The sequence below is a fragment of the Bombus vancouverensis genome, chromosome 4, assembly GCF_051014615.1.
Source record: "Bombus vancouverensis nearcticus chromosome 4, iyBomVanc1_principal, whole genome shotgun sequence".
Classification (NCBI taxonomy): Eukaryota; Metazoa; Arthropoda; class Insecta; order Hymenoptera; family Apidae; genus Bombus; species Bombus vancouverensis.
In genome coordinates, this window is record NC_134914.1 from 6,725,897 (window position 1) to 6,743,193 (window position 17,297).

The 17,297-nt window shown below is 36.7% G+C and overlaps 1 protein-coding gene across 1 annotated transcript; it reads right to left on the reverse strand.

Annotated features, from left to right (window-relative positions):
- Window positions 1-1,772: 1,772 nt before the first annotated feature.
- On the reverse strand, window positions 1,773-17,091 carry LOC117156834 (LIM/homeobox protein Awh). The gene is made up of 4 exons (XM_076617795.1): window positions 16,815-17,091; window positions 9,091-9,416; window positions 3,697-4,151; window positions 1,773-3,238 (listed from the first exon to the last, which is right to left on the reverse strand). The coding sequence occupies exons 1-4, from the start codon at window positions 16,818-16,820 to the stop codon at window positions 3,030-3,032; spliced, it is 996 nt and encodes a 331-aa protein (XP_076473910.1). The 5' UTR covers window positions 16,821-17,091; the 3' UTR covers window positions 1,773-3,029.
- Between the last annotated feature and the right edge of the window lie 206 nt (window positions 17,092-17,297).

Sequence of the window (17,297 nt, forward strand, 5' to 3'; positions counted from 1 at the left end):
AAAACACGTTGATTGATTACTTGTCGTACTTTAGTATCAACTCTACAATAACGTATTTATTCTGTTCATTGACCCTTTGAAGCGAGATAATGTAGGATAAATAAAACAAATCAAGTTTCTCACTTCATCTGTTTCAAAGAACGTGTTTCAATCGGTTCGACGGAACAATCTGTATTTTAGTATTTTAGAATATATTTTATTGATATTCATCCAAATAGGAAATAAACACAGGTAAACAATTTTTCATAATTCTTGTTTTTTTTTCATACTTAATATGTAATAAAAAATAAGTTTATTTGACCTTCTGGAACTACTCTAAATGGCTGCGTGTACGTAAAAAGTAGATTAATCATAATTATCCCAGTGAACATGTAAAACGTATACGCTTTTTAGTTATAAAGGACAAATAATTGATTAAGAAATAAATAAATTAATCAACGTTTCAGAGGGTTAATAAAGTTAACATTCTCGATACCTGTAAAACGACATTATCGAAGCATATATGTGTAGATCGAATGTTTTCTATGATTTAGAACGAAATCCGCCCAAATCGTTGTTAACCTATTAAGATTACCAGCAAAAGACGTATAGACGCGAATTTTTAAGACTGGACGGCAGCACAGCTATCTCGCACTGGACGTTAAGCTTATTATAAATAAGTGACTACACTCAATGTTCCATGTTACGCGCTAACAGACACAACGTCGTGCACAAACGTGGAAGTGAGTTGCGAATATTTCCGTAGCGATTGATAGGTGAAGATCAACTCGTAACGCGAGAATGAGATTAATCCTTTCCGTATCTTCTTTCAGCGTCAACGTCACGTTCGTTGTATAGTAATTAATTTATGATAATTTGCGATATTGCAAATGGAAAGGATTAATCGTGTGTCTTAACTTGTTAACCGAATCATCCGTTAACCAGGTATTTTCTATATTCGTAAAATTTCTCGTGAAATAAATTCCTCCAAATTCTTCCAAATATAAATACAACATTTAACGATATTACTAAACATAATTTATAATTAAAATATCGAAGATTTATAAGTAAAAGAATGATTATTTCTAACAGATTGGAAATGCAAGTGACGATTTAACGCGTTTGCCCCGGTTGACAAGTTAAAGTTGATTTATGAACTTCGATTACAAGTAACGGATGCCCTTCACGGCCCTAAAGAAGCGATAAATGTAATTTTCCTTCTTTTTGAAAGAATAGAACGATAGTTGTCCTCACTTCGATTGATCCGCGGAATAACCTGATGTAATCAGGCTGTCGTTTTAATAAAACGTACCTATAAGATCGAGTATACGATTAGCGTAAACGAGAAATTCGAATCGTCCGGTGTCCCCGCCAACTTACCGAAGCCTCGTTTCCTGTTCACTCGAGTCTCTGGTATCCCGGGGTACATCAGAAAGCAATGTTCCGAATGAAAGTATCTTTTACAGTGTTTAGATAATTAATTGTGTAACCGTAAAAGGATCATTATTTAATATACACACGACACACATGTACTGTGATGTAAATATTGTAAACTAAGTATATATACAATATAAAATGTTGCACATATTTCTTTGTTTCCGTGTTTATTCCCCATCCTATGAGTGTGTATCTTTGAACTTTATTAACTTTCTTTCGTTTCTTTATTTTTTGACTTTTTAACAAACTCAGCAATTTTGGGAGTCTTGGGTTTTTAAGCTTTTTTTATAAGCATTATTTTTTTTCTGTTGCGATTTTTTTTTTAATTTGATAAAGTTGGGAGAGGATATAATAGAAAAGGCACAGTATTGATATAGATAAGACACCGTATGATAGAAACACAAGGGCTTCAGGCTTGAAAGCAATAACACGTGTTAACAGTAAAAGACATTTTTATTATTAACAGTACGGTTTACAGTATTGCGATAATGTGTGTACAACATTGGGAGCGATATCAAATATTCATGCATGATTTCCTTGAAATTTATATACAAAAGCTACAGAATACATCTATGTACAATCTTATATTAAAAATAAAATACTTCATAGGACACGCGTATAGCGAGAATTTAAATAATACTAATGAGCCGTGTCAATGTTATTAAAAATTACTCGTTTTGTAATCATTGGTTTGATACTGTTGCAAACTGTTGATGTTAAATTGAAAAAATAACGAATAATAATATTAGCGAAATTTGAATGAAATTAATGTTATAGAATTATTCCGATTTTTTTCAAATTGAAAATTTAAAAATCTATCTCGTGACAAATCAAATTTATAAAATAATTATTAATTATGAAAAACGAGACCTTTTTTACAAACACTATTAAAATTGTAATTCTACTTTTCGTTTCATTGCACTCTTGCCAAGTAAAATAGTTAAGTAGACTAATTGTAAAATGCAAATACAAGTTACGAACTATTGCAATCGAATCAGAATAAATAATGATAGCGTGTTTTCTCTATTCGTATACTAGAATCCTCACTATAGAATATTAACCTATTCGTAATATCACTTTTACTTCTTGTTTTGTTTGAAACAATTCGTCTTGGGTATGTACAAAAAAAGACAGAGAATATCTCAATTATTTAAAACTTATCCTTAAGCGTTCTAGAATTCAAAGAGGGTTCGTTTTAAATAATCTTTTTAAGTAAAACCTTGACCATATTTTTATTTTACAATTTTCCCTAGAGGAGACCATATGCAAATTTTTAATCGATCGATGTTCGAATAATTAAGTATTTCCTTAATGATAATCGAGGTTTTACTATATTCCAAATTCTCATAAATCTATGAAAAAATGTATGCTAAATTTATATTACACTTAAGTACCTAACTATAGAATTACATGTATCAAAACTTTCGAATGAATTAATGTACCCTCTTCGAAATCCTAGAATTTTATAATTTCTTCCTCTCTAATAGATCGATGTTCTTCTAAATTCGAACGCTAAATTTTCCATTGCAAACAATATTAGACTTGGAAACGATCGACGAAGGTAAAATTCGAAAGCAATGATCACCGGTATTGGACATCGTTACTAAATAAAGTTAACCCGTTTGATGACAGAACTGGGCTTGAAGGTGATTGGGCGTTGTCGGGGTTAGAGGTGTTAAAGGAGTGAGTGGTGTCAATGGACTGCCAGGACTTTCGCTTCCTGCGCTGCCGCCTTGATACCCCCCTAAATAGGCACCTACCATGTTTACACTGGTTGGGTACAAATCACCTGGATGATGTTGCATTGGTGGTGAATGGTGCACTAGATAGGAAATGAATTATTCTTTAGGAATGAGAATATAGAATAGCTATAAGAAGAGAAAGAAAAAGTTTCAGATTTTTAGTAAAAGAGATCCTACGTGTATATTATATTTCGTCTTTTTCGATCCAAATAATGGTACTAACTGTTTAGATAGTTGGTACGTTAATGCACGAATCTAAAGTTCAAATTACGAAATGTCTGTAATATCGTTTCATATTAACTCGTACATTAATTCTATAGACTTGATTAAGTTCAATAAACAAGGAAGCATAAATCATGGCGATACTAATTGCCCCCTCGTATTTTCGTATTTTCTTCCTGTAATTCATTATCGATATGCAGAGGTATCCACGTACATTTTGTATTTTCTATTTTAATTTATCGTTTATATTTTTCTATTTACTTTATTTTATATTTTACTAGGAATTGCAACATTTTCAAACAACAAATGTACTTACTTTGCGTTTTGATCTTTCCACTGTGTTTCTTCTGCCTGGCCCTCGAGTTCTGAAACCAGACTTGCGTCACTCGTTTGCTCAGTCCCGTAACGTGAGCTATTCTTTCAAGATCCTGGCCATCGGGATTACTGTCTAACTGAAAGTTCGCTTGCAAAACAGAGAGTTGCTCCTCCGTGAAAGTGGTCCTGACCCTCTTCGTCTTGCTCCCTTTGCCGCCGTGCTCGGAGTCGCAATCTTCCGAGGATGAGGTATTGTTTCCTTCGACAACGTCGAGATAGTGAGCCTTGCAGAGCAATCGGGCATCCAGCAGGGCGAATTGCTCCCCCGTCGACAGCTGACGAGAACAGGCGTCGCAGGCGAAACAAGCCAAGTGATACACCCTTTCCCTGGCTCTTCTCACCCAGTCACCCGCACCTACGCTTCGACCACACTTCGCACATTTTGCACCAAAGGTTCTGAAATGTCGAGAAAGAGGGATTTTTATCGTACATTCAAGATTCCTGTACCTTCTTCCACCTTCTTCCAAATGTTGAGAAGGAAAAAATTCTACTGTTAATCCAAGAGCTGAGGTTTATTATTAACTTAAGATTTGTTTGTTCTTCGAGATCTTTCCTGTTTACGCACGAGCATGCACCGAAATTGTCGCGATACGCTTGTTTCTGTATTAGATTAACGCTTGATCGACGATCAAGAAAGTTTATTTAAATTTCGTAGAAAGGAAGAATTGGACGAGGAGAAGACAAGAATGAAAGAGGAGGAGGATGAAGGTGCTATTTTGGTCGAAGCTGCAGGTTCATTCAGGACCTCCGTGTACGAGAATCCGATGGTCCTGTCCTCATTAACATACTACTCCGCCACTCGATGTCCTTTAGAGCGCGTCAGCAGCGTGGTTTAAGGGTCGCTCGACCTCTCGCGATTCGCCCGGTAGATTACGTCGAGATTATCTGGACGTCTCAGTCCCGCGGCTTCCCTCGCCCTACAAATGACTCTAACCCTTTGAATTTTAGCCGCCCAACACCAGGAAACGGGTCACGATCTTACGAGTGTTGCGTTTAAAAGGAGAGATATAAGCGATTTGTGGATGGCTCTTACGAGGAAACGATACGCTCGTCTTTTAACGAGATCTGCCACGATGATAGGTACACCACGGATTTTTATTACTTAGGTGTGTGATGCAGAAGTGAATTTGATAGAATCTATGGAATTTATTAATTTCCCTCTTAGATTTCTTGTCTTCGTCTAAGTTCACCGAGTCGAACTTAATGATACTCAATAGCTATATAGGAAATAATTCTACAAGGAAACAGAACTTCTAAGCTCCACAGGTAACTTGTTGTTCGCAACGAAGAATAACTTTGTTGTAACAACAAAGAGAAAAAATATAAGTAGCATAAGTGAAAAAGAAGAATTGTGGATCGACCGAAAGGTTGGTTATTGTATGGAAAAATATGGTAAGCCACGAAAGGATTAGTCGGTTCACGAATCGCATCGTCACCGTCGCATCCATGGTATTTTCGGGTATTATTGGTTATGGTGATCGCGCACAAGGCACGCCTAGAAGCACGCAAGTATCTATTCATTCTTGACGAGACATCTATACCTGATCCTGAGTATCTTTTTAAACCTCTGAAAGCTTCGCCTAGAACTTCATAACGTGTACCTACTTATCATGATCATTTTATTATCGTTATTGGTCGATTCTTGCAAATAAAATATACATTTGTTTTTGTAATTACTTTAACATTACTGACAATTACTGAATAAAATTCACGATAAAAAGAAGAAACGAAGGAAGATTCATATAGTTTAAAATAAATCATTTGACGCGATCTCTTTGAGCTTGAAGGTCCGGTGAAAGTTTGAGGTGTCATTAGCATAAATAGTGGCGCCACCCCTTTCCTTTTCCGGCGCGTTTACGTCGGATCAGAGCGAAATAAGAGACGGTCAGAAGCAGCGTGTAACCAGACCAGAGGAACTGGTATTGGGTGTCAATAAATCTTCAGGGCCGTACATCGGCTACCAAACGACCCCGCCCTAATTTATTCATTTGTTCTTCCACATAGGCGGGCCCTATAAGTCAACGGGGGATTAAGTCGGCCGCTATCCGACCTCTGCACAGTAGAGAATTCATAGTCCCCCCCTTATACCTCCGATCCTCATTCGACTGCATTCGATTCTCGCGCTACGAAGCCAGATCTCGATCGCGATCTTCGATATCTTTTAAGATATAAATCGGCCCTGTGATAAATTATTACGTTGGCGATATTTTACGCTTGAATTATCGTTTTTGGTAATAGGAACAAGCCATATAGTAACGTTTATAGAGTATGAATGGAGAAATTTTAGTACGAAAAATTGGAATTCTTTAGATTTAAGATAATTTTGTTATTACTGAATTACGTATCTAGTATTTTAATTGTATTATATTGTGACTTATAGGAGATCAGAGAGAATTGTTTGGAAGTTTCGTCTTGTTTGTATCGTGCCTGTATTTAAATTTTATTCGTCATATCAAAACTCGAAGAACCACGAATTATGTTATCTAATGATCGTGGAGGTTCCAAATCTGAAATATGATTTTGATTGCACAAATTGCTTTATAAATTAACAAAGTAATAGACCTAGAGCCGTAAGTATACAGTTCTGTACGGGTTGCCCATATTTTTCTCTGGAGAATACAAAAACAGGCACGCGTGTGCGTGGCTGCCGAGTCACCAGCAAGAACTGCCAGTGTTCCATCTAAAGTCTAAGGAATTCGCCTCGTAAGGCAGCTAGCTGTGATTCCCTCTCTTTGGTCCACCCTCGTGTGTCGGTGCTTTTCAAGCAGGGGACGGGTGTCTTTTAAATTAATAAATATTCGCCGACGTTATTCTCCTTCCACGATCCTTTTCCTCGTGTCGTTTCTCAGGCAAGAATAAACAAAATTAAAAGAAAAAAAAAAAGAAAGAAAGAGAAAGAATGGAAGGAGCAGGATGAACCAGAAATCGCTCTATTAGCCATGCCAGCGTCGAAATTCCGGTTCTCTTAATTCAGTGTGGCCGATGCTGCGCGACAGGGAATCGGTCGCCGCTTTAATCACGACCTTATCGTTTCTGCCTTAATGGCACTTAAATGCGAATGCCTACGCCCTCCTGAGAACGATTCGAGACACGACGCTTGCAAGCCCGGGGGTAATCTACATTTCTGCTACTGCGATTTCGACGATTTCCTAAACATGCCGAGGAGACGATAATTTCAAGCAATCTGCAACGATGAGGACGTTCTGCCCTCTTTTACGTAGCTATCTTTGAAATATCTTTTACTTTCAGTTATATAGAAATACATAATTATACTACATACTTGTTCTATATTTAAATCCATCCTCGTTGCATATCTTATCGCTAGTTTACGGATTTTTATACAAAGTTACATTTCTATAAAGATTAAACAGATGGAAACGAAGCAGAGACTTGTTTTGCTTGCCATGTATTATAAAGAGTATTATACTTTGTACACCTTCGTACTTATAAATTTCCCGTAAATACATAAAAATCCGCACTGATTTTCTATATTTTATACTTTTACATTTAGTTCTTACATACTTTTCATCTGTGAAGGTTTTATATTATTGTCATATGGAATCTAATACAAATTAAATATAATGCGTTTATTAACCGTCTACTATAATATTCTCGCTAATAATCTATTTAAAAGATCTAGTCAATATACAATTGTTAAACAAAACCCATTGTAGGAATTTAAATCACACCAGATACACACGTACATTTTTTGATTCGCTTGAAGATCGTATAAAAAAATCCATCGATTGAAAAGATTCGCCATTGCGAATATTCGTATACGGCCCGGGTCAAAACCGGCGTCTTTTCTTTTCGTCTCCAGGGACTTGTAACCGCAAGAAAACGTCAGATGAGATGTCCTTTATTCGTAGCGGGCATCGAAGCCCGGCTTCAACGTCACATCGTGACTCGCAGCTCGCGCGTGAGCATGCGTGGTACACGTATATGACGTGAATAGCCGACTGTACGCGTGAGGTCCAAAGAAGAAGAAGAAGAAGACGAAGAAGAAGAAGAAGAAAGTAAAAGAAAAGAGAAGTAAGAAGAAGAGGAGAAGAACCAAGAAGAAGAAGGTTACATCGGAAGACATTAATCACCCAATGGTGAATCTCTCTCGACCCTATGTCGAATACTCGCGTAAGGATATCTGTTCATCTGCGGGAATATCTGCACCCACGTGACGGCCACGTGACTCCAAAGACAGACAGATTTTAGCTAAATCATTATAATCGTGCTTTTTTCCACTTTCCCGATTGATACGTTCAACTCTTAACTGGTATCATTGAGGACTATAAAGACTAAGGCTTAAGTCGCTTAATCGCAGAAAAATAGCGATAAGATATTTAATCAGTAGACTGCGGATTTTTTACGCATTTACGCGAAATGTAGAGGTAGAAAAACGCGTAAAATGCAAAAATATACAAAATGCACAAGGCACTTACAGTACCTATTCATTATAAGTTTTAATTATAAGTTTTAGTAAGTTTAATATTTCTCTAATAAAAGATAACTAAGGTGTTTAAGTTCTGTTTCTTTAATCGTGCTCATAAGAGTGTAAGATTTGCATAATCAAAAAAGCAATTCATCAAACGAAAGCGTTCCATCATTCGGCCGCGATCTATAATCAACCAGAAGGGACAGTTAGCCCGCGATCCAGAAGCGACACGAAGGATTACCGATGAATCCAATAATATTCCAGCTGATCGAAGAACAGACACCCCACTGATACGTAACCGGTGAGCAAAGCCAAAGCTTAAGAGGACGTTTCTCGACTACCACTCGTGAACACCTGGAAAGAATGACCGTTTGTTCGACTTACGAAACGCTTCTCGCGGAATACGCTGACATTCGTATAACAGATATCTCGGGCACCCTGTCGAGCAGCTACTTTCAAAGGATTTTATGAACAAGTCCCTTGAGATAGATTTCGAAGGGTCGTTCTGTATTACGAACGAGTGACTCGCTAAAATGATCCCAGTGGCTTTCGATCCCTTTATGCTTGTTTAAGGGACAAATTGTTTACTTTGTCTTCGTATTGTAATTATGACAAACAGTGGCTAGCTACGTATCCTTATTTCTCAATGATTTCATCAAGTTTCAATAACACGAACTTTAATATGCTTAGACCTAACTTTAGTACTAAAATTAGACCTAAAATTAGTACGTAAGTGTTATAATGAATACAGCGATGTGAAAATACCTTTTGTAGTGTACCTTCAGTCACATAAATCAGCTAACCTAACCAAACAAACTATGTTCCCCACTGATGCAAAAAATTACGATGGTTAAACTTGGACAACGAGCTCCACTGACCTTAGAAATAGAAACGAGTTGTACTTACAAGGCGTAGTCGTGCCTGCAGTAGAGCCTCATCCCTCGAAGAAAACAGGAGTGCTGATCGTGCAGAGGCCTCGCACAGGCGCAACATTTCAGACATCTGGAATGCCAGGTACGACCCCCTACGCAGAGGACAGTCCGCTCGCGAACGCTTTCCCCGCAACCGCCACAGTCCATTTCCATTCCATCGTGACTGTCGTTGTTGTTGATATTAGTAGCAGCTTTCTTTATGCTGGTTACGTTGTTGTTATTGGTGTTCACGTTGTTGTTGTTGTTGTTGTTCGAACAAAGGATGCTGTCCGTGCAATCTGGCTCCGTCTCGATTTCCGTCTGCAATTTTATTCGTTTTACTTTATTAGTTATACTTATTTAGTTATATAGTTTTTTATAGTTATTTAGATGATCGAAGATTTCATTGTCGACGATAATTTTAAGAACAATTAGGAAGATTTCAGCCTGAAACGAGATTGTTGTGAAATTAATTCGAGAGAAATTATTAGTGTAATTTACATGATAGGTAATTTATTGACTTTTACAAATACTTTACAATCTGTCTTTACATTGTACTAGTTTACACCCTTTAAAGCTCTGAACAGCAACTCTAAAGCATCCTGTACAAAAAGAAAACCCATCGCATACAACCTTCCTTCGATAAACCTTTCAAGCAGATGCTACAAGTCTCTACCTAATGTCATCGTGAATTTAATGCCAAGGCATTAAAACGAACATTTTACATGGAATACCGGAGTCGATGGAAAAGAACACGAGCCACGGTATTAACGTTATTAGAAGAGAGTCTCGCGTTAGAATTTGTCAGCTAGCGAAACCAGCACGATCGATCGATTCATAAAGCGTCAACGTGTCGTACGAGAAAAAAACATCATTAGCGATGGGATTAAGCGCCAAACCGAATCGAATACTGGATGTTCTCTTCATGTTTTGATAGATGGATATAATATTTCATTCGTCGTACTTGCCAAATATTTCATCTTCGTTTCAACCTATATTTTAATTACATTTGTAACTATATTCTCAAAGCCGATTTTCTCAAGAATGATGCGTCGTATGAAGAAATTTTATTCGATATTTTCGATTTGTTCTTTTACGTAGAATCGCTCGCTTGCCAAATGTACCATTCTTGTTGAGACATCCAACCTAGGAAACTGAATAATCGTTGAATATTCGAATCTACTTGCGACGTACTTGAGGCCATCGCTAAACACATAGTATAAGACGATCGTTTCCGGGTGTGGAGGTACGGAAAGGCTGGCTGCGGGCTCCAAATCTCAATTAATACTCGGCAAAGTGAAATAATAAACGAGCGGACGGCCGCCGGCTGATAAATGATGCCGCTCTTGGGCATGATCCCTTCGTTCCTCAACGACCGGCCTCAACGATTCGCATGACTACGCACACATCGTGTATCAAACGTGCGTACACGCGAAACGACCTTTAGGTAGGCGCAAATTTGTTCATTGTGGATGGTGAGATTTAAGCGATACGCACGCCCCTAAAGATCGTAGCTGCGCAGCTTCCTTTTAATTGAATGCGTAACGCAGGAGATTTTACTAATTTTCAAGTTGTCTTTTTTTTCTTTTTCTTTTAACTTCCAGTTGATTCTTCAGGATGGGGTGTGTCAACATAAAGTGCGTATAATTTTTATAATCTCTCGAAAGTTAATTATATTTTATAGTTGAAACGAGGAATCTAGGGAAATATGAAAAAGTTACATTAAATTATCGTTCTATTCGATCTTTAATAGCAAATGGTAGTCATCGATTAAAATGCATTCATTCTTTAACAAGTCGTCGTTCATTAGTCAAGAACCGCTTGAAACAAACCCGTGGTAGAGTTTCGAGCTCGATTAATTGACACTCGAACGACACGATGCAGCTGGTTAGTTTTTTTCCTCTTTTTTTTTCTTTTCAGTCCCATCGTGTTGTTAGAGGTTTGGTTAACACAAAGAGACAAATAAGTAGGTGCAACGAAGAGAGAGAGAGAGAGAGAGAGAGGGGGGGGGAAAGGTTGTCATTGTGAGTGCGTAGAGAGATAAACGCAAAGATAACGCGTATCTGATCTGTATGCAATTTTTTTCTTATCGATGTCGCGGCACACGTGCTCATGAATCCACCTGTGTATTCACACGTGCGTGTATTATGTATAAGTGAGTACATTGGAACAGCGAGTCTTGACTTGATTATATTAATTGGTACACGAGTAATGCACAAAGGTTATTGTTCCCCACAGCGTGCAATCAATGAGTTAATTACATTATATTCTTCGATTTATTGCGTTTACCACGTACTTCTTCTCTTTACTGCTTTATTCGTACATTAATATGGAAAAACTGTTCTATCAACCTTCGGGAAATTAAAAATTTCAATTTATTAAACGTTTATTTCGCCCTGCTGTGATCCTTAAATTTTTATCATTTTTATACTTCAATCTCACGCTTATTTATTTGGCGAATATACTGGACAAAAGATTGGTGCGAAAACTCATGTACATATATATCAAGAACAGTTCTTTCATATTTTGCTTAAACTTGAAATACTTTTTAACGTCAGAAAAACACGATAACGACGGAAAGAACGCGGCAGAATTAGAACGAGCGAAGATTTTTCGAGAACGTTAAAAGTGCGTTTCCTCGATCGAAAAATAAGCGATGTGAAAGAAAAATATTTCAAAAGAATTCACCCTCCGTCGTAAACAATTCTTATTCGTCGGCTTCAAATTGAATTCGCCGGTTTAAACGCGCGAACTAAACACACAAACGAACGAAAATATAACGTGAATCGCCGTGAAAACGCGAAACATATAAAGAACAGGGATATTGCACAACGGATACCTCAAGAAAGACAACATCGACGACAGCCAATTTCGAAGACGCTACACGAACACGTCTTTTTCATTTCATCTTCCTCTCTCTGTCCTTTCCCTCCTTGTCGTAACTTCTCCCGTCGGCCAGTAATCATTTCACGTTTAACTGGACGGTCATTGATTTATGATCTGCCGAAGGCAAAGTTGAACTTCCCACCTGTGATTTATACCTTCTGGCATTTCGATCTTCCCTCGGAAAGAGAGCTACGTTTCTCTTCGAACGTAACACCGTGTCGATTAATACGCCGTGTCGCGGATCACGGATTTACTGGCGCAATTATCTCGATGAAATAACCGGAAGATCGCGTGATTAAATAGAAAATATAATCTTCAATTCAAATCTAGCAGATTTTGCTCCTAAATTTAGTGATATTTTCGATTGTCCTTGCTTCGTGGAGATTTTAAACGCCTTTGAGCAATTTACTTTGGTAGAACATTCGAAGAAATACAGTTGTACGAAGATGTTCAGCCTAAGAAATGATAATAACGCGATTGCTTCGATGAAAGATCACGTGGCTAGATAACAATATTTCCAATCTTTTAATCGAACCCTTAATTTTACAGTTGAAGAGCTTTTTAAATTTATGGAAAGCATAAACGAATCGTTGCGGATTTATAAGAAATGCAAGAAGGAAGATATCAAGAAATACTGGCAAAAAGTTTTTGCATCGAACGTATTAATACGAAATTTGTTAAAAACATCCGTGTGTCAGAACTACAAAATGCTGTCGTATGAGGTCGTCCGAAAAGAGTCTTTCTTTTACAAACACGTCTTTTACAACGATGCATCTTTATACAAACGTGAAACTTAATCTGTCGAACGTTGTGATCTTTATTTTGATAGAACAAAATGGATCATACGTAATTCGATAAAATAATATAAAACGGAAAATGTTATGCATCCACCATTTCCTTATAAAACGAAAGAAACTTTTCGAACGACCTAATACAAATACCCAAATAATGGGAAATTGAAAAGAAGTTTAACGTGAAATACTTAAATGATAATAAACTAACACAAACTTCCATTTATTACGAAAAAGAAGCGAGATGAAGAACAAAATATTACACGGAAAACAGTTACCGATCCGATTTGTTAATTTAAATATTCGTAGGTATTATTATTTTGGTATATTTCCATGTGAACGTATTATTACTTTGACGCATTGTGGCATTGAATTAACGAGATATTTACAATCTGTGCGGGGAATTTCTTCCCACGATAGTCAGATAGCCTGACGAGGTTCTTCTCTATTCTAAGGCCTTTTCTCGCGAATCAGTCTTTTCAATATTCGGATTTACATCTGGACTGTTCGCTGGCCATTTCATTGTTTCGATGCTGTTACCGCGTAAACAGTCTTTTATTACTTAGCTGTTACTTTACTACTATCTTCCAATCCTCCACTGTCCACTTTAGATGTTTCTTACATCATTGTACGCGTTCTCTTTTATGCTTTTTTGTTATGAGTTGTTTTGTCTGTGGAGAATTTGTCGTGAATCGGTATCGCGAAATAATGAAGGCGAAATATTGCTGTCGCAATACGTCAAGTATATTTGAAATAAATAAATATGCGTACAGTGAGTCGTTGATACAATATAAAACTCGGAATAAATACTCGTTATTGTTCGTCGCGTAGATACTTGGAGATGCTCGTTAATACTCGTTGATACTCGATATGAACCGTTCGATACTGTGTCGCACGCGATCGAGTCTGTTTATTTATACTCATATATTATATTCGTCTTCATTCGACCGTTGCATGTAGCGGCGACATTGTTTTGCCCAGAGTTCATTTGTTCTTACATTACTTGTAATCTGACGGTCTTGATACTCCGAGGCAAAACAACATGATTTGGAATGTCCTCTGACTCATGTGCCGCTACATGTCTTAGCTTTTTGAAATGAAAAACTCATCTCATTTAAACGATTTTTGACAATACGGTCGGAAACGTTCTGTGCCGATTTATCTCTCTCAAAGTTGCTCGTCTAAAATTTTTCACAATTTTACGCAATTTTCTATCGTTTCGACTAGTTACTGCACGAGGACCACTCATCTTTCTCAGATACATTTTCCGTTTCGTCACATTTCTTTTCTGAAATCGCTAATGATACTTGGACTACATCCTATGATTTTTGTGACATTTCTCTGGCTATTTCCTTGCTGGAGAAACTCGATTATTTTTAACTTAACTCATAACTCGCATTAAGTGCCCGTTAATTTCCCATTGCTTTTTATCACATATAATGACGTATAATAAATGTATTAAATATAATAACATATAATAAAAATTATAGTTCGAAGACACGAAAGTTTTTAAGAAATTTCTTCTGATCGGAAACTTTCTGCCAGAGATTGTACACCTAAGTGAATATACCTGCGTTTTCTATAAATTATTTTTTAAACCACTGAACTCAGCGAATTCAGTTTCGTGGAAGATCCCAAGATATTGGAGAAGAAACGACGAAGTTTGACCTGTTGTAAATTACCTGTTGAATTTCGACCGGTTGCTTTTCTGCGAATCCCTGTAAACTAGGGTTGTCATTGTAAATCGGCCATCGAAACATATAACCTGCCTATTCTTTCGTTTTCACATTGATTTTCCAATGCGCAGATCGCACGCGATTAAACATGTTGTTAGCTAATGTTCATACTTTTTTTTACAATTTGAAGGATATTGTAAAAAAACGCGTTACTTATACATACATGTTTAGCATTTAATGACAGCAATAAAGAAAAAATTAAAATTACCTGGTTTTTCTGTGAAAGAATCGTTTATTAAAACGTGACAATTTAATGAGAGTGGAATAACAAAGTACCTATATATATCGAAGCATAAACAAGAATGAAAGTTGCTATGACGATAGCGTGTATAGCGTTTAAAACAATGGGCCAGTGTGAGATGACAAGTGATCATTCACGAAAAATCAACGGCAAAGAAAATTGAATAGATATTTGTGTAATCTTTATTAGCATATCGAATACTTTCGAGAATTGATATTTAATTTGATAGACGAAGCGTGAAAATGTTTCGTTTCTAAACAATAGAATTAATGAACTGCAATTTCATAATGTGACGTTCGATAGCGTTATTATACAACGAAATCATCGAGCTGCATTTATTACATGATAATAGGAATTTATGATTAAGCGCGATCGAGGCTTGATAGGTGCAAATGAGAAACTTGAGATAGTAGATGATATTTCAACGTTGCAAATTATCGGTACGCGTACGTGTATTTACTAATAATGCAGTTATGTATAAATTCAAAAAGATATAGTACGTATAATAAGATATTAAAAAAAAAAAATCCATATCAATTTCGATCGAAGATCCTCATAACGAAATCGGTTAATTCCTATAAATCGTTCTTTAAATGTAAATATTTCACACGATCGTGATTCGAAAATTCGCAAGTAGCTTTCTAACTCAATTATCGCCAGAGAAGAATCGAATTTTCGTTGAAAGAAACGAAGAAAGAATTTCTCAATCGTTCGTAAGTGGACTCGATGCTCGAAGAATGCAATCAGCGAGTAGTTAAGAAGAATAATAGTATTCATTTTTTATTCGTCAACACTTCGAAACGACGGAGATGAGCTGACAAAATGAGAAATGTCAGGGTGAAGAGGTCAAACGGGCCTCACTACCGACTACCGGACATCGACGATCCTCGTACACATCCGATTCGTCACTTTGCTACACGGGACGGACGTTTAATGGCACGAGCGAGTATACCATTCCCAGTGATTTATCGGCCTTATAAGTTTCGCCGGCGATCGTAAATAATTTTTCGCGATATTTCAAAATTATCATGGCCGTCGCGTCGTTTCGTTCCAGAAACAGTTTTTAAGAAAAACTTGCTGCCAGGACATTGTGTGCGTTCGGTGTGACGTTTATGAGTTTGACGTGCAGGATCGTAATTGTTGTGCAACAACAATGACGGAGTTTAAAGTATTTAAAGAACTGAGATAAAACGTTTCAATGAATCATTAATTTTGATGAATTGGTAGGATATGTTTTAATTATAACGAGGTGAATTTTACATTGGAATATTAAATTGGATTTTTTATATGAAAATTATATTCAAAGGATAGAAGTGCAATGTTTCGATGAATTAAAATAATGAATTTTATAACGAGACGTAAGATATTTCTTTTAATTACAAAAAGCTATTCTTTTCAGATTTTACTGATTCGATATAACTTAAAGACAATTTGAAAATTTATTTTCAATGTTATTTGCAATATTTTACTACTCGGTATATAGGTGTTTAACAAGAACTTTTTATTGATAAAGAGGTTTCTAATGTCTTTTGACAATGTAAACAAAAATATATCGAACAATGTTCACATTGTATTTCATTAGGTACTATGATTGGTTATAACCTATCATTTTTGAAGAAAGCTTTTTGACAAAACATAACGATAAAACAACGATAAAACATCGAAAAACTTTCGAAACCCGCGCATCGCTTCGCTTAAACAAATGATTCACACCTGTTTATACACCTTATATATATTTCACATATTCGACTTACGTTTATCTTCTTTATCTACCTACTGTCAATGAATCGAACAAAATTTTTCACTATCTTATTTAATCTTTCATAATCGACAAACAAAAGGAAGCTAGGTATGTAAGCATGTATACATATGTGTTACTTCAAATCGTGATACATACATTATTTAAATGCATGCGTGTATTCTTAACTAATTTTCGTTACCACAAAATTTAAAAAGGCTGAAATAAATAAATCTTAACAACGTTAGATAACAAAGTTGTCTAAACTATTGCTAGACACCTACTATCCGACGATAGCATTTCAGAGTTAAATCTCAATCCACTCACCTTCATCTTTCCTGAAATTGGTCCAGAACTTCCTTTTAACTCACAAACTTCCTCTCTTCATTTTCATAATCATCGAGTAACCAAAAAAAGAGTCTGCTGATATACCAAATACACGTGCTAAACTGACAAAAACATGTCAGTAGTCAACCTATATATGTGTATAGTCCACAAAGTCCCTTCACAACACTTTGAAAGTAAAACTCGCGCTACGACCCGACAACTCGTTCCAAACGAGTAAGTTTCAGTATCAAACCAAAGAAAGCCAAACCAGGGGACTCGCGAGGAATAAAAAATCGCGGATCTGTAGGATCGAAAAGGATCGCAGAAAATACGCCGTCCAGATCCGTGGCCCGGGGAAGACTGGCATCCTCGATCCTGCCCCTTCCACACTCTGCAATCGCCGCTTCGGTCTATCACTCACACATTCACGCTGTGTATCCACGCTTCTTTGCACTGTTTCCACTCCGTGCACGTCCGTGTATG